General features: G+C 44.3%; 1 protein-coding gene across 1 annotated transcript in view; it reads left to right on the plus strand.

The window, feature by feature from the left end:
- LOC124717041 (UDP-glucosyltransferase 2-like) overlaps positions 1-25,528 on the plus strand; it is a 56,648-nt gene that overhangs the window by 23,944 nt on the left and 7,176 nt on the right. Inside the window, exon 3 of the mRNA XM_047243703.1 lies at positions 6,890-7,109. Coding sequence (XP_047099659.1) covers positions 6,890-7,109 — 220 coding nt within the window. The remainder of the gene's footprint in view (positions 1-6,889; positions 7,110-25,528) is intronic.

Raw genomic sequence — 25,528 nt, forward strand, 5'->3', positions numbered from 1 at the left:
ATAAACAATGGGAAATTACTGTTGCATATATGTATGATATTGAAAAAAATGGCTGCGGACTGTATGACATTAAAAAGCTGTGTATGTAAGAATTACGAAATATGACACAAAAAAAAACACATATGTACACAGTCAACTCAAAACAAATGCATACCACAGAACACAGGTCAAAAAGGGATAGTCCATCCCACACTGTAACAGAAGTTGCAGGGAAGAAGGGATTATATTCTATTTAGTAAGGGCTGATGCATTGGAGATGCACTAGCTGTTGCGGCATTTAAGAGCTGTGTTTCAACACATGCAGTGTACCAACAGCAGGCTGGCAGTGTGCAACACATGTGCGCCTCGCAGCCCCGCGGAACACAGCGCAGTGTCCGTGGGCTATAGTGTCAGGTGGCAGACTGACAAGAGTGCAGCAGAGGACAGGTGGAGTGAGGCGTTCCCCAACCAAACCCACAGCCTCTACGCCAGCGAGAGACCCCACAGTACCGACGCGCTAGTCCCAGGTCGCTCAGAGTCCCCACTCCCCACCAGCCCCTCACCCCACGAAGTCGTGCAGGTAGCTGTTCAGGGTTCCAGGCACACAGGCGCTCCCACAGCGATCTGGCCAATGCATGTTGCCTTTACATTCACGTCAGAATGCGTTACAGCCCTTTGCCGACGAATCCTCGCAACGGGATCGCACCTACCTCCTATTCCATAGTGGCTTGCAACCCCCAAGTCAGATGGATTCTTACAAAACGTTAAGGGACGACGACAGCCCCTCCGATTTGGTGCAATTTTCTGTCAGTATGGTAGCTCCTAATTCTGTAAGGGTAGCAGTCCTATTTCACTTCTTGGGTGTTGGTGTGACCTGTGCAGCTTTCTAGTCGTTAGGTGCGAATCTGATGTATCAACAAAAGCGAAATGAGGATAATCTACATCTACATCTACATCCATACTCCGCAAGCCACCTGATGGTGTGTGGCGGAGGGTACTTTCAGTACCTCTATCGGTTCTCCCTTCTCTTCCAGTCTCATATTGTTCGTGTTATCGGTATGCCTCCGTGTGGGCTCTAATCTAAATGGCTCTGAACACTATGCGACTTAACTTCTGAGGTCATCAGTCGCCTAGAACTTAGAACTAATTAAACCTAACTAACCTAAGGACATCACACACATCCATGCACGAGGCAGGATTCGAACCTGCGACCGTAGCGGTCGCTCGGTTCCAGACTGTAGTACCTAGAACCGCACAGCCACTCTGGCCAGCCGGCTCTAATCTCTCTGATTTTATCCTCATGGTCTCTTCGCGAGATATACGTAGGAGGGAGCAATATACTGCTTGACTCCTCGGTGAAGGTATGTCCTTGAAGCCTGTACCGAGCTACTGAGCGTCTCTCCTGCAGAGTCTTCCACTAGAGTTTATCTATCACCTCCGTAACACTTTCGCGATTACTAAATGATCCTGTAATGAAGCGCGCTGCTCTCCGTTGGATCTTCTCTATCTTTTCTATCAACCGTATCTGGTACGGATCCCACACCAGTGAGCAGTATTCAAGCAGTGGGCGAACAAGTGTACTGTAACCTACTTCAAATGGTTCAAATGGCTCTGAGCACTATGCGACTTAACATCTATGGTCATCAGTCCCCTAGAACTTAGAACTACTTAAACCTAACTAACCTAAGGACATCACACAATACCCAGTCATCACGAGGCAGAGAAAATCCCTGACCCCACCGGGAATCGAACTTGGGTATAACCCACTTCCTTTGTTTTCGGATTGCATTTCCTTAGGATTCTTCCAATGAATCTCAGTCTGCCATTTGCTTTACCGGCGATTAATTTTATGTAATTAAATGAAGTCGAATTAAATTAGGTGAGGCTGAAGGAATCAGATTAGGGAATGTGATACTTAAAGAAGTAGATGAGTTTTGCTGTTTTGGGGAGTAAAATAACTGATCATGGTCGAATTAGAGAGGATATAAAATGTAGACTAGCAGTGGCAAGAAAAGCGTTTCTGAAGAAGACAAATTTGTTAACTTCGAGTATAGATTTGAGTGTCAGGAAGTCTTTTCTGAAAGTATTTGTATGAAGAGTAGCCATGTATGGAAGTGTAACATGGACGATGAATAGTTTAGACAAGAAGAGAATAGAAGTTTTCGAAATCTGGTGATACAGAGAACTTTCCCTTATTACTATGAATTGAGACCTTTCTGACAGGAAATCACGAATCCAGTAGCACAACGGAGGCGATATTCTATAGACACGCAGTTTGGTTAGAAGACACTTGTGAGGAACAGTTTGGAAAGCCTTGTGGAAATCTAAAAATATGGAATCTATTTGACATCCCCTATCAATAGCACTCATTACTTCATAAATATAAAGAGCTAGTCGTGTTTCACAAGAACGATGTTTCCTGAATGCGTGCTGAGTGTGTGTCAATAAATCGTTTTCTTCGATGTAATTCATAATGTTCGAATATAGTGTATGTTCCAAATCGCTACTACAAATCGACGTTAGTGACATGGACCTGCATTTCAGAGGATTACTCCTATTTCCTTTTCTGGGTATTGGTGTAACTTGAGCAATTTTCCAGTCTATTGACGGGTAGATCACAAACTAATGAGGAGGTGCTGAATAGAATTGGGGAGATGAGGAATTTGTAGCAAAACTTGACTAGGTGAGGGGATCGGTTGGTAGAACACGTTCTGAGGCATCAACGAATCAGCAATTTAATATTGTGTGGAGGCTAAAAATCTTAGAGGGAGACCAAGATATGAATACAGTAAGCAGATTCAGAAGGATGTTAGGCTGCAGTAGTCACTTGGAGGTGAAGAAGTTTGCACAGAATAGAGTAGCATGGAGGGCTGCATCAAACCAGTCTCTGGACTGAAGACCACAACAACAACAGGTGAGAATCTTTAGACGAGCGAGCAGCTGTATATGAACCTTCCTGGCAGATTAAAAGTGAGTGCCAGACCGAGACTCGAACTCGGGACCGTTGCCTTTCTTGGGTAAGTGTTACACCGACTGACCTATCCTAGCATGATTCACGTCGCGTCCTCATAACTTTACTTCCGCCAGTACCTCGTCTCCTACCTTCACACATACTTTTGCACTGTCAACGATACAGACCAGCACATCAGACACCAATACGGGCAATAAGAGACAAAGACGAGTGGGAGTAACAAATAAAGTCGCTGATGACGCCTCAAGGACATTACATGACGAATATTGACACACTCCGCCGTATAACAGAACACTGCAAGGCACACGAAGCACCTAAGACAGCAGCTCCAATTCGTACACTAACACAGACAGCACTACCGAAACACACACTCACTGAAACAGCAAACGCTTTCACCAACATGTACTGCTGACAACCTTACACAACACCTAGAATAATTGAACTGTACTTGTAGTGCAATTAATCCTGTAAACCTGTTCTAGCTTAAGTATAAACAGCATGCATATCCGTTCTGCGGTCATTATAATGCTGTTGGGATGTAACATTTGTGCCGGCCGTTGTGGCCGAGCGGTTCTAGGCGCTTCAGTCTGGAACCGCACGACCGGCACTGTCGTAGGTTCGAATCCTGCCTCGGGCATGGATGTGTGTGATGTCCTTAGGTTAGTTAGGTTTAAGTAGTTCTAAGTTCTAGGGGACTGATGACCTCAGATGTTAAGTCCCATAGTGCTCAGAGCCATTTGAACCATTTTTTGTAACACTTGTATCTGAACACTTATTATATAAACAACATAATAGGTAACATTCAAGACACATAATATAGGAACTGAAGGTTAACATACTTCATCAGGTTACCTGCCATTCACAAGGCTGTTGCACGCAGCGACTGTTATATTGACATGTAAATAATAGATTTCAGCTATCAATCGTCCTTTTAAAATTTTATTGGCAGATCTAGATTTCAGCTAGAAACTAGCCATTCTCAATGCACTATCATTTTTGATCAATGCGTGTAATGCCTGTTGGTCGGGCTTCGTCCACAGTTCATTGAATACTGTGAACTTTTTTATCTACATTAGTTGTTGTTAAATGCAAATACCATCATTGACACAATGAACGTACTACTTGTACCCTATCTCAACAAAATCTCCTGAAACTGATGACCATCAACCTCAATGCAATCATGACATCGGCAAATAATATTCTGACGCACCCTGACAGATATTCCACGTGTGTTTCAAATCACATCACAGGTAGCTACAATTCTGACCGCTATTTCTATCTTCGCATCCGCTGGAGTCTCATACATGAGTGACTTCAGATATCTCGCTAGGGAGAACTCGCAGGCCATGGAATAGGACAGCGACCGGGAAATACTGTACCGGTGCTTCTCCATCATTGTACTGTACGTCTCTGAACAACACTGAGTAATGAATGGATCTGTGGTTGATTCATATCAAGTTCTGTCATGGGACAACGTAAATACGATACAACAAAGCCACATTATGGATAAGTAAAGTAAACATTAGGTGCAATATAATTTCCTAGTAACCAGGCTCGTCCTACTTGTTTCCTTGCAGGAAATAAAGAATGTATATGTAAATAAACAGCGCAGAACATGCAAAATTTTACGCATGTTAGTCGTAAATAAAACAGCAATGCTAGACAATGCTGTAGACAAGTTTACTTCCATATCTCCTTAAGCTGGCTTCTCCAACCCCAGGTTCCCTACCTCCGACTGTTCAGCGGAGCATTCTCTATGTCCCACTTCATTTTCTCACGCTCTTACGGAAACACCGTGTAGAGAATCAGCGGCATACTCGCCTTCTCCAAGCAAATAAGTCCGTTCTCGCTGAATACTGTATTGCCACTGACTATTCGATGAATGCAATAAAACAAGAATTGTGGCCCACATATCAAAGTTTTGGAGCTCGGTCATCAATGACTCAGTGGAAATACGACTGTCTGAATCCATAAATTCTGTATGGGACCCAATTACAGAAAAACTTCGTGCTGCGTAATCGGCGTCGTCTTGGGATCTTACTGTGCAAAGGCAATCGTTTTGATGCGAGCTTTCACCATGGAGAATGCATAGAGCAGCTCACAGACTTACAGAATGGTTCAAATGGCTCTGAGCACTATGGGACTTGACTTCTGAGGTCATCAGTCCCCTAGAACTTAGAACTACTTAAACCTAACTAACCTAAGAACATCACATACATCCATGCCCGAGGCAGGATTCGAACCTGCGACCGTAGCGGTCGCTCGGCTCCAGACTGAAGCGCCTAGAACTGGTCGGCCACTACGGCCGGCTCACAGTCTAACAGAAATAGGGATTGCACTGAGTTAACGCATGCGCACTGTCACTTGGGATACGACCCATATACCGGCGCGATCTTAAATTGGAAGGCTCCGCGTACTGCCCGTTAGTATTCACCTGAAAACGGACAGAAGACTCTGCGCCGAAATAGCGTACCAGCATGTTACAGACATCTGGCAGTTCTCCCGGAATCTTATAGTATACTTTTATAGAATTTCTGAATTGCTTACACTGAAGCTCCAAAGAAACCGGTATGGGCATGCGTATTCAAAAGCAGAGATATGTAAATAGGCAACGCCCGTATAAGACAACAAGTGTCTGGCACAGTTGTTAGATAAGTTGCTGCTGCTGCAATGGCAGGTTATCAAGATTTAAGTGAGTTTGAACGTGGTGTTATAGTCGAGGCACGAGCCATGGGACACATCATCGCCGAGGTAGCGATAAAGCCGGGATTTTCCAGTACGATCATTTCACGAGTGTACCGTGTACATCAGGAATCCGGTAAAACATAAAATCTCCGACATCGCTGCGGCCGGGAAAAGATCCTGCAAGAAGGGAACCAACGACGACTGAAGTCAATCGTTCAACGTGACAGAAGTGCAACCCTTCCGCAAATTTCAATGCTGGGCCATCAACAAGTGTCAGCGTGCGAAACATTGAACGAAACATCACCGATATGGGCTTTCGGTTGAGTCCGGAACAGCGCTGCTGCTATGGTCGCAGGTTCGAATCCTGCCTCGGGCATGGATGTGTGTGATGTCCGTAGGTTAGTTAGGTTTAAGTAGTTCTAAGTCTAGGGGACTGATGACCTCAGATGTTAAGTCCCATAGTGCTCAGAGCCACTTTTTTTGGGCTTTCGGTGAGGAAGGACCTCTCGTGTACCCTAGATTACTGCACGACACAAATCTTTACGCCTCGCCTGGGCCCGTCAGTTACAGACGGTGGATGTTGCCTGGTCAGACGAGTCTCGTTGATACAGATGGACGCGTACGGGTACGGAGACAACCTCATGAATCCATGGAGCCTGCACGTGAGCAGGAGTATTCAAGCCGCTGGAGGCTCTGTAATGGTGTGGGGTGTGTGCAGTTGGAGTGATAAGGGACCCCTGATTCGTCTAGATACGACTCTGACAGTTGACAAGTACGTAAGCATCCTGTCTAATCACATGTATCCATTCATTGTGCATTCCGACGGTATTGGCAATTCCAGCAGGACAATGCGACACCGCACACGTCCAGAATTACTACAAAGTGCCTTCAGGAACACTCTTCTGAGTTTAAACACTTCCGCATCCCACCAAACTCACCAGACATGAATATTATTGATCATATCTGGGATGCGTTCTAATGTGCTGTTCAGAAAATATCTCCACCCCCTCGTACTCTTACGGGTTTACAGACAGCACTGCAGGATTCATGGTGTCATTCACCTCCAGCACTGTTTCAGACATATGTCGAGTCCATGCCAGGTCGTGTTGTGGCACATGTGCTTCGTCGCGGGGGCCCTACACGATATTAGGCAGGTGTACCAGTTTCTTTGGCTCTTCAGTGTAGTATCCTTCCAAGCTGTCTCTTTCCGCTGGAAATATGTCTCGCTGCATGTCAAAACTGTCTGGTTTCCAGCGCACCCCAATGTGAAGGTGTTCATCAGCCACGGAGGGATGCTGAGTACCATGGAGGCGGTGTACCACGGCGTCCCCGTGGTGGGGGTCCCCTTCCTGGCCGACCAGTACGCCAACCTGCGCAAGAACGTGGCCAAGGGCGCCGCCGTCGAGCTGGACACGCTGCGACTCACCAAGGAGTCGGTCCTCGAGGCGATCAACAAGATACTCAAAAACCCCAGGTACAGTTTTGAAAATTTTCGTCACATCGAATGTCCGCAGTTCTGACATTTCTGCCGTAAGCAACTTTTGATAGCTCACGTAACGACTTTACTGGAGCGCATGGGTTAGTGCTCTACACAACGTAGACCCCACAATGTGGGATGTACTTGGGATAGAGGACTACTTCGTGTCGTTGATAAAACAATCCTAGTGGAGCTGGGAGGGTTTTGAAATAACTGCGATTGCAGCGATCCGGTGCTAGGACTAACAACGTTGGTTTAATCCAGATTTAAGAGAGGTGTCAAATCGGGTGAAGCGAATCTGAAGGAGCTTACGCTACGGTATTGAGAGTAGGATTGATGCTAGGGTTGTCTTCTCTACTTATTCTTCTTCTTCCAACCTCCAAGGGCCTCTTTCGTTCCAAACATCCGTCATTAGACTTCTGTCTTCCATCGCATGCTGTATGTACACAACTGGCCATTAAAATTGCTACACCAAGAAGAAATGCAGATGATAGACGGGTTTTCATTGGACAAATATATTATACTAGAACTGACATGTGATTACATTTTCACGCAATTTGGGTGCATAGATCCTGAGAAATCAGTACCAGAACATTCACCTCTGGCCGTAATAACGGCCTTGATACGCCTGGCAATTGAGTCAAACAGAGCTTGGATGGCGTGTGCAGGTACAGCTGCCCATGCAGCTTCAACACGATACCACAGTTCAACAAGAGTAGTGAATGGCGTACTGTGACGAGCCATTTGCTTGGCCACCATTGACCAGACGTTTTCAATTGGTGAGAGATATGGAGAATGTGCTGGCCAGGGCAGCAGTCGAACATTTTCTGTATCCAGAAAGGCCCGTACAGCACCTGCAACATGCGGTCGTTCATTATACTACTTAAATGTAGGGTTTCGCAGGGATAGAGCGAAGGGTAAGGCCACGGGTCGTAACACACCTGAAATGTAACGTCCACTGTTCAAAGTGCCGTCAGTGGGAACAAAAGGTGACCGAGACGTGTAACCAATGGCATCTCATACCATCACGCCGGGTGATACGCCAGTATGGCGATGACGAATACACGTTTCCAATGTGCGTTCACAGCGATGTCGCACAAACACGGATGCGAGCATCATGATTCTGTAAACAGGACCTGGATTCATCCGAAAAAACGACGTTTTACCATTCGTGCACCCAGGTTCGTCGTTGAGTACACCATCGCAGGCGCTCCTGTCTGTGATGCAGCGTCAAGGGTATCCGCAACCGTGGTCTCCGAGCTGATAGTTCATGCTGCTGCAAACGTCGTCGAACAGTTCGTACAGATGGTTGTTATATTGCAAACATCCCCATCTGTTGACTCAGGGATTGAGACGTGGCTGCACGATCCGTTACAGCCATGCGGAAAAGATGCCTGTCATCTCGACTGCTAGTGATACGAGGCCGTTGGGATCCAGCACGGCGTTCAGTATTACCCTCCTGAAGCCACCGATTCCATATTCTGCTAACATTCATTGGATCTCGACGCGAGCAGCAATGTCGCGATACGATAAACCGCCATCGCGATAGGCTACAATCCGACCTCTATCAAAGTCGGGAATGTGATGGTTCGCATTTCTCCTCCTTACACGAGGCATCACAACAACGTTTCACCAGGGAACGCCGGTCAACTGCTGTTTGTGTATGAGAAATCGGTTGGAAACTTTCCTCATGTCAGCATGTTGTAGGTGTCGCCACTGGCGCCAACCTTGTGTGAATGCTCTGGAAAGCTAATCATTTGCATATCACAGCATCTTCTTCCTGTCGGTTAAATTTCGCGTCTGTAGCGCGTCATCTTCGTGGTGAAGCAATTTTAATGGCCAGTAGTGTATTTTCCCAATGTTAGCGCTCCCATGTCCGTCCCTGGTAGCTCAGTGGTCAGCGCGACAGAATGTTACTACTAAGGGCCCGGGTTCGATTCCTGACTGGGTCGGAGATTTTCTCCGCTCAGGTACTAGGAGTTGTGTTGTCCCAATCATCATCATTTCATCCCCATCGACGCACAAGTCGCCGAAGTGGCGTCAAATCGAAAGACTTGCACCTGGCGAACGGTCTACCCGATAGGAGGCCCTGGTCACACGATATTTACATTTAGCGCTCGCCTTCCTCATATTCTTTTTCTTCGCGGCTGCCGGCTTAAAATCTTTCTTCGTCGTCAACGGTTAGCTATTGTCTTCACGTGCCCATACGTCTGAATGTTCTCCAAAGCTTTTGTTATGGAGTACGTTATCTCCATTCGCTTCCATTCCTTCTCATTCGAATGTTACCTTGCCTCATTAACTGCAGCCCGCTCTCTTCCCCATTGCTGTTCTGGAAATAATATCATCGTCTCATTCCTCTGTGTCACTTTTCACCGAATCCTGTTCCACACACATACACTCTGTCTTGCTCAGATTTGTTTCCAAACGATCTTTGCTATATTCTTCTCTAAGCTCTCCCTGCATGTATTCCATATCCTCTTCACCTTGAGGTAATACAAGTTGGTCGTCCACAAACAAAAGAAACCGACGAGTGCCGCTACCAATCTTTATTCCAATGCCTGAGCACTCCCTGTACCAGCCATTCAGCGACTGTTCGAAATAAATGTTAAATAGGCAGGTGATATCCCTCAACCTTGTCTTAGGCCTTTTTAACGAAAATACTATGGATAGCGTTGTTTCGCATTTTAATTACGAACAAGTTAATCGTCTTTCTTTCCACGTTAACCCTTCTCATTGCTTTCCAAACTATTATTCTATGGAAATTGTCATTTCTGCATGCCCACAAAGATCATGCATGCGCTTTTATTTTCATTTCTGCATTTCTCCAATAACTGCCTGACACAGTGGATCTTATTAAGACATGAGACGTGCTAAAGGTTGTTGATATAATTCCATTTGAGAAGCTAAGTAGTTTACTCAACAACATTGCCCTCTGATTGAAGGTTTCCAGTTTTTTTTTATCGAATTACCCTCAACAATAACCAGCCTGAATAATCAGTACCGGCTCTCATTTAGTTTAATATATATCTCCACAGCATTTCAGCTACTACCTCGAAGAAAATCCAGTATGCAGATGATCTGGTGTTAATACGAGGTGCAGTCAAGTTCTAAGTCCTCCGATTTTTTTTCTCCGGACTGGAAAGAGATAGAAACATGCGCATTGTTTTAAAATGAGGCTGCGTTCATTGTCAATACGTCCCAGAGATGGCAGCACCGTACGGTAGATGGAATTTTACCGCCAGCGGCGAGAATGAGAACTGTTTTAAATACTTAAAATGGCGACGTTTTCCTTACTTGAACAGCGTGCAATCATTCGTTTTCTGAATTTGCGTGGTGTGAAACCAATTGAAATTCGTCGACAGTTGAAGGAGACATGTGGTGATGGAGTTATGGATGTGTCGAAAGTGCGTTCGTGGGTGTGACAGTTTAATGAAGGCAGAACATCGTGTGACAACAAACCGAAACAACCTCGGGCTCGCACAAGCCGGTCTGATGACATGATCGAGAAAGTGGAGAGAATTGTTTTGGGGGATCGCCGAATGACTGTTGAACAGATCGCCTCCAGAGTTGGCATTTCTGTCGGTTCTGTGCACACAATCCTGCATGACGACCTGAAAATTCGAAAAGTGTCATCCAGGTGGATGCCACGAATGCTGACGGACGACCACATGGCTGCCCGTGTGGCATGTTGCCAAGCAATGTTGACGCGCAACGACAGCATGAATGGGACTTTCTTTTGGTCCATTGTGACAATGGATGAGACGTGGACGCCATTTTTCAGCCCAGAAACAAAGCGCCAGCCAGCTCAATGGAAGCACACAGATTCACCGCCACCAAAAAAATTACGGGTAACTGCCAGTGCTGAAAAAATGAGGGTGTCCATGTTCTGGGACAGCGAGGACGTAACCCTTACCCATTGCGTTCCAAAGGGCACTACGGTAACAGGTGCATCCTACGAAAATGTTTTGAAGAACAAATTCCTTCCTGCACTGCAACAAAAACGTCCGGGAAGGGCTGCGCGTGTGCTGTTTCACCAAGACAACGCACCCGCACATCAAGCTAACGTTACGCAACAGTTTCTTCGTGATAACAACTTTGAAGTGATTCCTCATACTCCCTACTCACCTGAGCTGGCTCCTAGTGACTTTTGGCTTTTTCCAACAGTGAAAGACACTCTCCGTGGTCGCTCATTCACCAGCCGTGCTGCTATTGCCTCAGCGATTTTCCAGTGGTCAAAACAGACTCCTAAAGAAGCCTTCGCCTCTGCCATGGAATCACGGCGTCAGCGTTGTGAAAAATGTGTACGTCTGCAGGGCGATTACGTCGAGAAGTAACGCCAGTTTCATCGATTTCCGGTGAGTAGTTAACTAGAAAAAAAATCGGAGGCCTTAGAACTTGAATGCACCTCGTATGTCAGAACAAAGATTACCAAGCACTGTAATTGTACCCTGTCAACTCACTTCATCATACTGAGCAAGTAATTTTGCGAGTGGACACTCCTATTACATCCAAGTAAAACAGAGGCCACAACATTCCATCTACATAACAAATAGGTAGAAATTGAGATATTTATCACTGCGGATTGGATATTTAAGCACCACTGCCCAAGCCTTCTTGCAGGCCCACAAAGATCATGTACACGCTTTTATTTTCATTTCTCCAATAACTGCCAGACACGGTGGATGTTATCAAGACATGAGACATATTAAAGTTTATTGATATAATTCCATTTCAGAAGCTAAGTAGTTTACTCAGAGTTAACGTGGTTAGATATCCGATCTTCTCGACCAAATAGTTGTAATTAGTTGGGCAGCAAAAGCGGCTATGCTATAAAATGCTGAAATTTCGCTCGTGTATTCAGGTATTGAATCCTGAGCCGCAGTATGGGAGAAACAGCGCACATACACTAAGACGTTCTACAGTAATGATGGAAACTGAAGAAACGAATTAAAGTTCATGCCACGGTTGGGACTTGAACCTGGGTCTCCTTGCTTACTAGGCAGGAATGCTAGCCATTACACCACCACAGCACTAAAACTAGCGTTGCTGCATGGACTACCCAAGTGCAATGCCCTCCCGAACAGATACTTCAGTTCACATCTTTAGCTCATTTTCCTGGCCATGGCACAAATTTTAATCCACTTCTTCAGCTTCCATCATTATCGCAGGTGAAGATTAGAATCAAACGTGTTGAGGAAAAATTAAATTATAATATCTATAGATCAGCTACACCTGAGGTGCAGGATTTCTCTATTACATCCAACGCTGGGGTGCTATTCCAGTGCCGGAAAGCCTCAGCAATAGTGATGATTTAAGAAGGGGAAAATAATCTGAAGATGTGAACTGACGTTTGTGTCGGTAGTGTGTGGAGCAATGGCTAGCATTCTTGCCTTGTAAGCAAGGATACCTGGCTTCAAATTCTAGCTGAGGCACAAATTTTTATTCGTTTCTTCAGCTTCCATCATTATTGTGGATAAAGATGAGTCTCAAATGTCTTGAGAAAAATTTAATTATAAGAACTGAGACATTCGTCTGAATGAGGTCACAAGGACCTTCACAGGCGCTCTCCTATCTTCCGCAATTCAGAGGTTGCTTGTTCCGTTCAGTATTGCCCCTCCATCTGAAAAGCGAAGCTGACAAGTTGCACAATCTTAAGAAGACAATGTAGAGGAGAAACGGACAGCATGATGTACTATGAAGAATTCCCCACTCCACGTTTTCATATGTGGTCTGTGAGACGCCCACTAAACTCTCTGGTCAGAACAGGTAATAGGATTGTGGAAAGGGCCAAGGGTTGAGGTTAGTTTCTGCTTCTAATTGTCATTTATTGTAATTTAATAACCTTTACAACCAAAGCGGCACATAGCCGAATCTTTACCGAATGCAACTCTTTCACGGCTGAAGGCCTCCAACAAGAATTCTTAACAAGATAAAAATCCAATTAAGACAGCAGTAAAATAATTCAAAAAACAACATACGCAAAGTGCGATACAAATGGCTGAGGGGCACAATTAAATTCCAAAATTTTAGAATATATCACCATAGACCTTTAAAGGGAGTAGGTCAACAACAAATCTTAAAAAAATCAAAAATTCAATTAAGATGGCAATAAAATAATTTAAAACCCAAAAAGCAACACATGCAAGGTGCAACACAAATAGCTGAGGGCCACAATTAAATTTCAAAACTTCAGAATATATTACCATAGACCCTTTAAAGGCAGAAGGCCAGCATGTTTAACAACAAGAAATCTTACAAAATCAAAAAGATAAAAATCGAATTAAGACAGCAATAAAATAATTTAAAGAAGCAACATATGCAAGGTGCAATACCAATGGCTGAAGGCCACAGTTAAGTTTCAAAACTTTAAGATGTATTACCATAATCTTGTGTTTAAGCTTGAAAGATAAATTTAAAAATCAATTTTGCAAAATTTTAAGAAAACAAAACAAATAACCATAAGCCTAAAATTTAAAATAGCTGCAACAGATAATTAAACACCGGTGTCACTCAGAAGGCCTCCAGGGAGGTCGGTCTGCCCTCGTTCACTTTTGTAAAACAGGTGGTGAGCCAAACTATAATTGATCCCGCGGAACCCAACCAGGGGACAGCCATGGACCGACCGACACAATGAGTTGCTTGCCATCAATTAGTACATGAGAACTCAAACCGGCAATGCTACAAACGTGATAATCCACAATGGAGTATGTATTAGCTGTCAAAATTACACACCATGTTTGACAGCGACAACAGGCGAGGAAAAGACGCTGCCTGAAATTACGTTAGTGGCCAGGGCAGGTAATCGGAACACTAACGGCCACAAGGCAGAAAATTCCGTTGGTACACTTGAATTTGAAACACGGCAATATAGTTAACTTCACTCAAAAGGACACTGCCTGAATTTACGTCAGTGCCCAGGGCAGGTAATCAGAACACTAACGGCCACAAGACAGAAAATTCCACTGGTGCACTCAAATTGTAGTCGACCAAAATAGTTAATTGCACCGCATGGCTGCTAAATCTCAGCCGTAGAACCACTCAGTGTTGCTCACTGGAAAAGCTCCCTAACAGCAAACCACCGAAGCGAACCACCATAACATGAGTAGACGTGGCTTGGGTAGTTGAAACCACTACTCAACTTTGACGTCCTGGGTCGGTGAACCACGAAGCTCATCGCCATCGAACAGCTCCACACGCACTCCGACACTGCGCAGGGGCTGCCAGCGGCCCCAGCCGACTGCACCGCGCGTAGGTAACTTCCCTCGTCGGCCAACAACCGACCGACTCACTCCAGACCCCCTAGCCGGAAACTATATGCACCAAACCAAAGATGATACACGGCGCAAATATCGATACACATCAGTGCTGCCACACGTACAAGGAAGAAGAACCACAAAGTCACCACGACAAGGTTCAAATGGCTCTGAGTACTATGGGACTTAACTGCTGAGGTCATCAGTCCCCCCAGAACTTAGAACTACTTAAACCTAACTAACCTAAGGACATCACACACATCCATGCCCGAGGCAGGATTCGAACCCGCGACCGTAGCGGTCGCGCGGTTCCAGACTGTAGCGCCTAGAACCGCTCGGACACTTCGGCCGGCCCGCGACAAGGGCGGGAAACCAAACACAGATGCACAGCGAAGTTCACGAAAACGCGTAGCTGGGACAGAGCACGGCTCAGTCTGGTAGACTTACGAGGTTCATTCAAGTTCTAAGGCCTCCGATTTTTTTTCTCTGGACGGGAAAGAGATAGAAACATGCGCATTGTTTTAAAATGAGGCCGCGTTCATTGTCAATACGTCCCAGAGATGGCAGCACCGTACGGTAGATGGAATTTTACCGCCAGCGGCGAGAATGAGAACTGTTTTAAATACTTAAAATGGCGACGTTTTCCTTACTTGAACAGCGTGCAATCATTCGTTTTCTGAATTTGCGTGGTGTGAAACCAATTGAAATTCGTCGACAGTTGAAGGAGACATGTGGTGATGGAGTTATGGATGTGTCGAAAGTGCGTTCGTGGGTGTGACAGTTTAATGAAGGCAGAACATCGTGTGACAACAAACCGAAACAACCTCGGGCTCGCACAAGCCGGTCTGATGACATGATCGAGAAAGTGGAGAGAATTGTTTTGGGGGATCGCCGAATGACTGTTGAACAGATCGCCTCCAGAGTTGGCATTTCTGTCGGTTCTGTGCACACAATCCTGCATGACGACCTGAAAATTCGAAAAGTGTCATCCAGGTGGATGCCACGAATGCTGACGGACGACCACATGGCTGCCCGTGTGGCATGTTGCCAAGCAATGTTGACGCGCAACGACAGCATGAATGGGACTTTCTTTTGGTCCATTGTGACAATGGATGAGACGTGGACGCCATTTTTCAGCCCAGAAACAAAGCGCCAGCCAGCTCAATGGAAGCACACAGATTCACCGCCACCAAAAAAATTACGGGTAACTGCCAGTGCTGAAAAAATGAGGGTGTCCATGTTCTGGGACAGCGAGGACGTAACCCTTACCCATTGCGTTCCAAAGGGCACTACGGTAACAGGTGCATCCTACGAAAATGTTTTGAAGAACAAATTCCTTCCTGCACTGCAACAAAAACGTCCGGGAAGGGCTGCGCGTGTGCTGTTTCACCAAGACAACGCACCCGCACATCAAGCTAACGTTACGCAACAGTTTCTTCGTGATAACAACTTTGAAGTGATTCCTCATACTCCCTACTCACCTGAGCTGGCTCCTAGTGACTTTTGGCTTTTTCCAACAGTGAAAGACACTCTCCGTGGTCGCTCATTCACCAGCCGTGCTGCTATTGCCTCAGCGATTTTCCAGTGGTCAAAACAGACTCCTAAAGAAGCCTTCGCCTCTGCCATGGAATCACGGCGTCAGCGTTGTGAAAAATGTGTACGTCTGCAGGGCGATTACGTCGAGAAGTAACGCCAGTTTCATCGATTTCCGGTGAGTAGTTAACTAGAAAAAAAATCGGAGGCCTTAGAACTTGAATGCACCTCGTATGTCAGAACAAAGATTACCAAGCACTGTAATTGTACCCTGTCAACTCACTTCATCATACTGAGCAAGTAATTTTGCGAGTGGACACTCCTATTACATCCAAGTAAAACAGAGGCCACAACATTCCATCTACATAACAAATAGGTAGAAATTGAGATATTTATCACTGCGGATTGGATATTTAAGCACCACTGCCCAAGCCTTCTTGCAGGCCCACAAAGATCATGTACACGCTTTTATTTTCATTTCTCCAATAACTGCCAGACACGGTGGATGTTATCAAGACATGAGACATATTAAAGTTTATTGATATAATTCCATTTCAGAAGCTAAGTAGTTTACTCAGAGTTAACGTGGTTAGATATCCGATCTTCTCGACCAAATAGTTGTAATTAGTTGGGCAGCAAAAGCGGCTATGCTATAAAATGCTGAAATTTCGCTCGTGTATTCAGGTATTGAATCCTGAGCCGCAGTATGGGAGAAACAGCGCACATACACTAAGACGTTCTACAGTAATGATGGAAGCTGAAGAAACGAATTAAAGTTCATGCCACGGTTGGGACTTGAACCTGGGTCTCCTTGCTTACTAGGCAGGAATGCTAGCCATTACACCACCACAGCACTAAAACTAGCGTTGCTGCATGGACTACCCAAGTGCAATGCCCTCCCGAACAGATACTTCAGTTCACATCTTTAGCTCATTTTCCTGGCCATGGCACAAATTTTAATCCACTTCTTCAGCTTCCATCATTATCGCAGGTGAAGATTAGAATCAAACGTGTTGAGGAAAAATTAAATTATAATATCTATAGATCAGCTACACCTGAGGTGCAGGATTTCTCTATTACATCCAACGCTGGGGTGCTATTCCAGTGCCGGAAAGCCTCAGCAATAGTGATGATTTAAGAAGGGGAAAATAATCTGAAGATGTGAACTGACGTTTGTGTCGGTAGTGTGTGGAGCAATGGCTAGCATTCTTGCCTTGTAAGCAAGGATACCTGGCTTCAAATTCTAGCTGAGGCACAAATTTTTATTCGTTTCTTCAGCTTCCATCATTATTGTGGATAAAGATGAGTCTCAAATGTCTTGAGAAAAATTTAATTATAAGAACTGAGACATTCGTCTGAATGAGGTCACAAGGACCTTCACAGGCGCTCTCCTATCTTCCGCAATTCAGAGGTTGCTTGTTCCGTTCAGTATTGCCCCTCCATCTGAAAAGCGAAGCTGACAAGTTGCACAATCTTAAGAAGACAATGTAGAGGAGAAACGGACAGCATGATGTACTATGAAGAATTCCCCACTCCACGTTTTCATATGTGGTCTGTGAGACGCCCACTAAACTCTCTGGTCAGAACAGGTAATAGGATTGTGGAAAGGGCCAAGGGTTGAGGTTAGTTTCTGCTTCTAATTGTCATTTATTGTAATTTAATAACCTTTACAACCAAAGCGGCACATAGCCGAATCTTTACCGAATGCAACTCTTTCACGGCTGAAGGCCTCCAACAAGAATTCTTAACAAGATAAAAATCCAATTAAGACAGCAGTAAAATAATTCAAAAAACAACATACGCAAAGTGCGATACAAATGGCTGAGGGGCACAATTAAATTCCAAAATTTTAGAATATATCACCATAGACCTTTAAAGGGAGTAGGTCAACAACAAATCTTAAAAAAATCAAAAATTCAATTAAGATGGCAATAAAATAATTTAAAACCCAAAAAGCAACACATGCAAGGTGCAACACAAATAGCTGAGGGCCACAATTAAATTTCAAAACTTCAGAATATATTACCATAGACCCTTTAAAGGCAGAAGGCCAGCATGTTTAACAACAAGAAATCTTACAAAATCAAAAAGATAAAAATCGAATTAAGACAGCAATAAAATAATTTAAAGAAGCAACATATGCAAGGTGCAATACCAATGGCTGAAGGCCACAGTTAAGTTTCAAAACTTTAAGATGTATTACCATAATCTTGTGTTTAAGCTTGAAAGATAAATTTAAAAATCAATTTTGCAAAATTTTAAGAAAACAAAACAAATAACCATAAGCCTAAAATTTAAAATAGCTGCAACAGATAATTAAACACCGGTGTCACTCAGAAGGCCTCCAGGGAGGTCGGTCTGCCCTCGTTCACTTTTGTAAAACAGGTGGTGAGCCAAACTATAATTGATCCCGCGGAACCCAACCAGGGGACAGCCATGGACCGACCGACACAATGAGTTGCTTGCCATCAATTAGTACATGAGAACTCAAACCGGCAATGCTACAAACGTGATAATCCACAATGGAGTATGTATTAGCTGTCAAAATTACACACCATGTTTGACAGCGACAACAGGCGAGGAAAAGACGCTGCCTGAAATTACGTTAGTGGCCAGGGCAGGTAATCGGAACACTAACGGCCACAAGGCAGAAAATTCCGTTGGTACACTTGAATTTGAAACACGGCAATATAGTTAACTTCACTCAAAAGGACACTGCCTGAATTTACGTCAGTGCCCAGGGCAGGTAATCAGAACACTAACGGCCACAAGACAGAAAATTCCACTGGTGCACTCAAATTGTAGTCGACCAAAATAGTTAATTGCACCGCATGGCTGCTAAATCTCAGCCGTAGAACCACTCAGTGTTGCTCACTGGAAAAGCTCCCTAACAGCAAACCACCGAAGCGAACCACCATAACATGAGTAGACGTGGCTTGGGTAGTTGAAACCACTACTCAACTTTGACGTCCTGGGTCGGTGAACCACGAAGCTCATCGCCATCGAACAGCTCCACACGCACTCCGACACTGCGCAGGGGCTGCCAGCGGCCCCAGCCGACTGCACCGCGCGTAGGTAACTTCCCTCGTCGGCCAACAACCGACCGACTCACTCCAGACCCCCTAGCCGGAAACTATATGCACCAAACCAAAGATGATACACGGCGCAAATATCGATACACATCAGTGCTGCCACACGTACAAGGAAGAAGAACCACAAAGTCACCACGACAAGGTTCAAATGGCTCTGAGTACTATGGGACTTAACTGCTGAGGTCATCAGTCCCCCCAGAACTTAGAACTACTTAAACCTAACTAACCTAAGGACATCACACACATCCATGCCCGAGGCAGGATTCGAACCCGCGACCGTAGCGGTCGCGCGGTTCCAGACTGTAGCGCCTAGAACCGCTCGGACACTTCGGCCGGCCCGCGACAAGGGCGGGAAACCAAACACAGATGCACAGCGAAGTTCACGAAAACGCGTAGCTGGGACAGAGCACGGCTCAGTCTGGTAGACTTACGAGGTTCATTCAAGTTCTAAGGCCTCCGATTTTTTTTCTCTGGACGGGAAAGAGATAGAAACATGCGCATTGTTTTAAAATGAGGCCGCGTTCATTGTCAATACGTCCCAGAGATGGCAGCACCGTACGGTAGATGGAATTTTACCGCCAGCGGCGAGAATGAGAACTGTTTTAAATACTTAAAATGGCGACGTTTTCCTTACTTGAACAGCGTGCAATCATTCGTTTTCTGAATTTGCGTGGTGTGAAACCAATTGAAATTCATCGACAGTTGAAGGAGACATGTGATGATGGAGTTATGGACGTGTCGAAACTGCGTTCGTGGTTGCGACAGTTTAATGAAGGCAGAACATCGTGTGACAACAAACCGAAACAACCTCGGGCACGCACAAGCCGGTCTGACGACACGATCGAGAAAGTGGAGAGAATTGTTTTGGGGGATCGCCGAATGACAGTTGAACAGATCGCCTACAGAGCTGGCATTTCTGTCGGTTCTGTGCACACAATCCTGCATGACGACCTGAAAATGCGAAAAGTGTCATCCAGGTGGGTGCCACGAATGCTGACGGACGACCACACGACTGCCCGTGTGGCATGTTGCCGAGCAATGTTGACGCGCAACGACAGCACGAATGGGACTTTCTTTTCGTCAGTTGTGACAATGGATGAGACGTGGATGCCATTTTTCAATCCAGAAACAAAGCGCCAGTCAGCTCAATGGAAGCACACAGATTCACCGCCACCAAAAAAATTTCGGGTAACCGCCAGTGCTGAAAAAATGATGGTGTCCATGTTCTGGGACAGCGAGGGCGTAATCTATACCCATTGCGTTCCAATGAGCACTACGGTAACAGGTGCATCCTACGAAACGTTTTGAAGAATAAATTCCTTCCTGCACTGCAACAAAAACGTCCGGGAAGGGCTGCGCGTGTGCTGTTTCACCAAGACAATGCACCCGCACATCAAGCTAACGTTACGCAACAGTTTCTTCGTGATAACAACTTTGAAGTGATTCCTCATACTCCCTACTCACCTGAGCTGGCTCCTAGTGACTTTTGGCTTTTTCCAACAATGAAAGACACTCTCCGTGGCCGCACATTCACCAGCCGTGCTGCTATTGCCTCAGCGATTTCCAGTGGTCAAAACAGACACGTATAGAAGCCTTCGCCGCTGCCATGGAATCATGGCGTCAGCGTTGTGAAAAATGTGTACGTCTGCAGGGCGATTACGTCGAGAAGTAACGCCAGTTTCATCGATTTCTGGTGAGTAGGAAATTAGAAAAAAAATCGGAGGCCTTAGAACTTGAATGCACCTCGCATATGAAGCGACACAAAATGCTGCCTTCTGCTTGTCAGATTCAAACATTAATCTGTAAATTATTTGTATATACATATGTTGATGTTCTGTAACATCATACAATGGCAATAACTGGTATTGTTCTCATCTCAACCCTCGTGGAAAGGCATGGAGAATGAATGCGAGTGTAAATAAGTAACCAGTGTGTAGTCACAGTGTGGCATGTTAAGTGACGGGAATGTATCATTCAGTACTCTAGAAACACATTTCTTGCCAGAAAGTTGACTCTACAGTACACACGGTCGCAACACTGCGGAATAGACGCAGCGGCAGAATCACGGAAATTTCACATATCACAAATCTGCGACGGGGTATTAGCGAAACAATGGGAATTATGATTACGAGAATATACATATACTGGGCTAAGCTCAGCAAAAACCCACAGTAATGCTCTGAGTTACTCCACCCTCGAAAATAAGTCGAAGTAAACAAACAAATAAAATTACAAAATTGGCTGTGGCAGCGCCTCCATTGTTGCCAGTTAATTGAAAGCGGTGACAGTCAACCAAATCCCTACCGCCCACCAGAGGGCTTGGAAACTTTCCTGTTGTGTGATAGACGGTAGCGATTATAAAAACATTTTCATTATGTTTTCATAACATTTTGACACAAATTATTTGGTGAGTGATTATTGTTATATGCTTTAAATCACTGTACATCTGCTTTATGAACTTCATAAAGTAACGTTACTTTGCTACTTCATAAATGATCATTACTGAGGTTTTGGGGACCCAGTAGGCGTTTAGAAAATTTTGCTGCTAACAGAGACTAAACTGTAAATGTCGTGTGATTGGGGCGTCCCGTCGGGTATACCGCTCGCCGGGTGCAAGTCTTTCGATTTGACGCCACTTCGGCGACTTGCGCGTCGATGGGGATGAAATGATGATGATTATGTCAACACAATACCCAGTCTGTGAGTGGAGAAAATCTCCGACCCAGACGGGAATCGAGCCCAGGGCCTTAGGATTGAGATTCTGTCGCCCTAACCAGTCAGTTTCTGGGGGCGGACAACAGACACTAAATACCAAGGAATTACAATTATGAGCAACTTAAATTGGGAAGACCACATAGATAATATTGTGGGGAAGGCGAAACAAAGACTGCGCTTTGTTGGCAGAACACTTAGAAGATGCGACAAACCTACTAAAGAGACAGCTTACATTACACGTGTCCGTCCTCTGCTGGAATATTGTTGCGCGGTGTGGGATCCTTACCAGGTGGGACTGACGGAGGACATCGAAAAAGTGCAAAGAAGGGCAGTCCGTTTCGTGTTATCGCGCAATATGGGTGAGAGTGTCAATGATATGATACGCGGGTTGGGGTGGCAGTCACTCAAACAAAGGCGGTTCTCTTTGTGGCGAGATCTATTTATGAAATTTCAATCACCAACTTTCTCTTCCGAATGCGAAAATATTTTGTTGACACCCACCTACGTAGGGAGATATGATCAGCATAATAAAATAGAAGAAATCAGAGCTCGAACGGAAAGATTTAGGTGTTCCTTCTTCCCACGCGCCATTCGAGATTGGAGTGGTAGAGAAGTAGTATGAAAGTGGTTCGACGAACCCTCTGCCAGGCACTTAAGTGTGAACTGCAGAGTAACAATATAGATACAGATAGATGTAGATGTAGAGACACAAAACTGGGCGACAGGTAAAAATATTGACTACCACCGATGAAAAGTGGCCTTAATCATTTGTAACATTATTGCAGATGGATTTCTTCCACCTTTGCTTTCAGTGAGGAATAATTATTCCCACACCGCTTATTTATGTAGCAGCTCATTTTTATGTTCAACGAATTGTGGAAATGTATGAGAGTGAACAGACATTAGTGGGCCGTATGACCAACAAAAACAATAAAATGAACAAAGCAATAAAGCAACGGTGCATGTGCCACATAATGTAGCCAGAAGGAACCACTTCAATTATCAGTATGTGCATACCGCTGTCGTAAAATTGTGTGGAATGATGAAAGGTGTGGGAAAAAGACCGGAATCATACCCAAGTTTTCTGGTTTCCAAATGAGTGAGTTCACAGAAATGGCGTGACATATGGTGGCGAAGATGTTGATAGGAGTCACACTCGATGAAACGTCGTGCCATTTCTATGAACACACTCGGCTGGAAACCCGAGAGATTTTTATTAGTGCAGCACGCCAAGAAAGCGACGAGCTGATAAATTACACTCCTTTCATCAACGTCGTGCTTACTCCACAGTTAATTTTGCTGATTAGTAGTTTCAACCCCTTGTCAGTATCATTCAGGAAGGTTAGTAAACGATGTGTCCGAGTTAATTTGGATACTTAGAGGAAAGTTGATGCATTTCAGTGTCCTTGTGTAATTTGACTGTGGAAGGCGAATTTATAAGCTTAGAAACGATTAATGCTGAACAGAACAAGTTACAAAGTGTGTAACATTGCAGGATCGACCACCAGGTATGAATGGTTGTACTGGGTGTGAAGATGTAGGGATTTTGTAGTGCAGTAGGATCGAAATAGACAACTGTGTGCAGAGAAGTTGGATGTTTAGAAAGGATGACTGCTAACATTAGCTATAGGGATGGATGAATGTATTGAGGTGTGGCTGAAGGTGAGTGGGAAATACTGACACAGAAGAGGCGATGGTATAGTACAGTCCGTTCCCTCCTTCTCACACTTGCACCTCTACTGATCTCGATGGCTACTCTCGACTCCGCCAAAGACCGTATTGCAACCGTACTGCACTGTCAAAGGTTATGCTCTAATCTAGCACTCAGTTTCAGAATTAACATCATACTAAGTACCTGCCATTGCCATTGCAACTAATGTTATAATTTTACAGTATATTATTTGCATGTTACACATAATATTGTTGGCACAAATGTTTACATAGTTTTTATATTCAGGGTGGTCAGAAACGGTCTCGAGACCATGTAAGGGTGCCAAATTTTTAAGCACTGCAAAATAAATATAGCTGTAAAACGAGATTATGGCTGATGTCCAGTCATTTTCAACTGTGTATTATTAAAATTAAGGAACTGAAATGAAAGATTAAAAGAAGTTGGAATGAAATTGTGTAAGAATATCAAGTACAACCAGTTAACTGCCCGGTATTTGTAGACGATTCTGCACTTCTGTCTGAAAATTTAGCAGGTGCAGAAATACAAGCCAATCTCTTGGAACAGACAGAAAGTACATAATATTTATGACCTCAGCAGACAAACCCTAAGTTTTCTCTAACTCAAAAAATGTACGAAAATTTTTCCTGCTGGACATTTGTCAATTATTACTGTTCAAAAAGTATAAGTGTGTTAAACGACGAAGATTAATTAGAAAAACATGCTATAAATAAAAGGACTCAGAAAATAGAAAGGAAATATGGAACTAAAAAATATTTACGTTATAAACCACATATCAAGGAACACAAATAGAATGCATTATAACACGGCATTAAACCAAAATGCCTCTACGAAAATCAATACCTAGAAATGAATTACAGGTCACAGAAAGTAGAAGTATTGAAGAGAATATCTTGAAGAAAAGGTACCAAGAAACTAAGGAGCAATGATGATTGATACAAAAAATAGAAAAAAATAAGAGAAACACTAACGGAAAGAAGACTATAAATATTGAAGTATTCCTAGAATATGAAATCAACACAACTGATCCAAGAAGTTATGTATAGGAACGTTGCTGTTGACTTGCTGCATCCTACATCCATCTGAACCTGCTTACTGCATTCGTCCGTTGGTCTCCTTTTAAAATTTTTATCTTATTTACTACCCTCCATTATCAAGCTGGTACTACCGGAATGTCCTATCAACCGATACCTCCATGTAGTCAGGTTGTGCTATAAACTTCTTTTTTCCCAGTTCAATTTAGTACCTCCACATTAGTTACTCAAACTACACATCTAATCTTCACTATACTTCTGTAGCATCCCATTTGAATAGCTTCTATACTCTTCTTGTCTAACCAATTTATATTCCACGTTACACTACTGTTTAAGGTTAGACTCCAAATACCTTCGGAACTTTATGTTCGATGTTAATAAATTCCTCTTCATCACACATGGTTTTTTTTCCCTAAAAACAATACACATTTTATATCCTCTCTTCTTCGACCTTTGTCTGTTATTTTGCTACCAAAATTGCGAAACTTCTCTGCAAGTTTTACTATCCTGTTTCCTAATCTAATCCCTCCATACCCACCTCCATAACTGAGAGGTCAGCACAGATGCCTACCACACAGAGGACCCATGTTCCACTCCCGAAACTGACAAGGAATTTTTCCTGTGGGGGTGGCGGGGGGGGGGGGGGGGGCTTTTGTGGGGTGCACTCAACCTCTCGATACCAACTGAGGGGTTGCTTGATCGAATAGTAGCGGCACCTCGGCCCGGACCCTGCAAAACGGCCGGGAGAGAAGTGCGCTGACCGCGTACACCTCTGTACCACATCTTCATGACCCCACAACCCAGAAGATGACACGGCTGTTGCTAGACATACCTTAATCCTTCACAGTCTGGACGTCGAGCTCGACAATTCCTTCTGCGTAACCTTATGTAATTCTGCCTTCCATTACTTTTGCTTTACATGTCTTTTCAGCACACTGACCGTTCCATTCAATTACTTTTGGAAGTCCTTTGCTGTCTCTGACAGGATTACCATGTCACTGGCAAACTTCAAAGGTTTAATTAATTCCCCCTTTAATACATTCTATTTCCAAATTTTTCCATGGATTCTTTTATTGCTTGCTCAATATACAGATTGAGT

This window comes from Schistocerca piceifrons, chromosome 9 (assembly GCF_021461385.2).
Source record: "Schistocerca piceifrons isolate TAMUIC-IGC-003096 chromosome 9, iqSchPice1.1, whole genome shotgun sequence".
NCBI lineage: Eukaryota > Metazoa > Arthropoda > Insecta > Orthoptera > Acrididae > Schistocerca > Schistocerca piceifrons.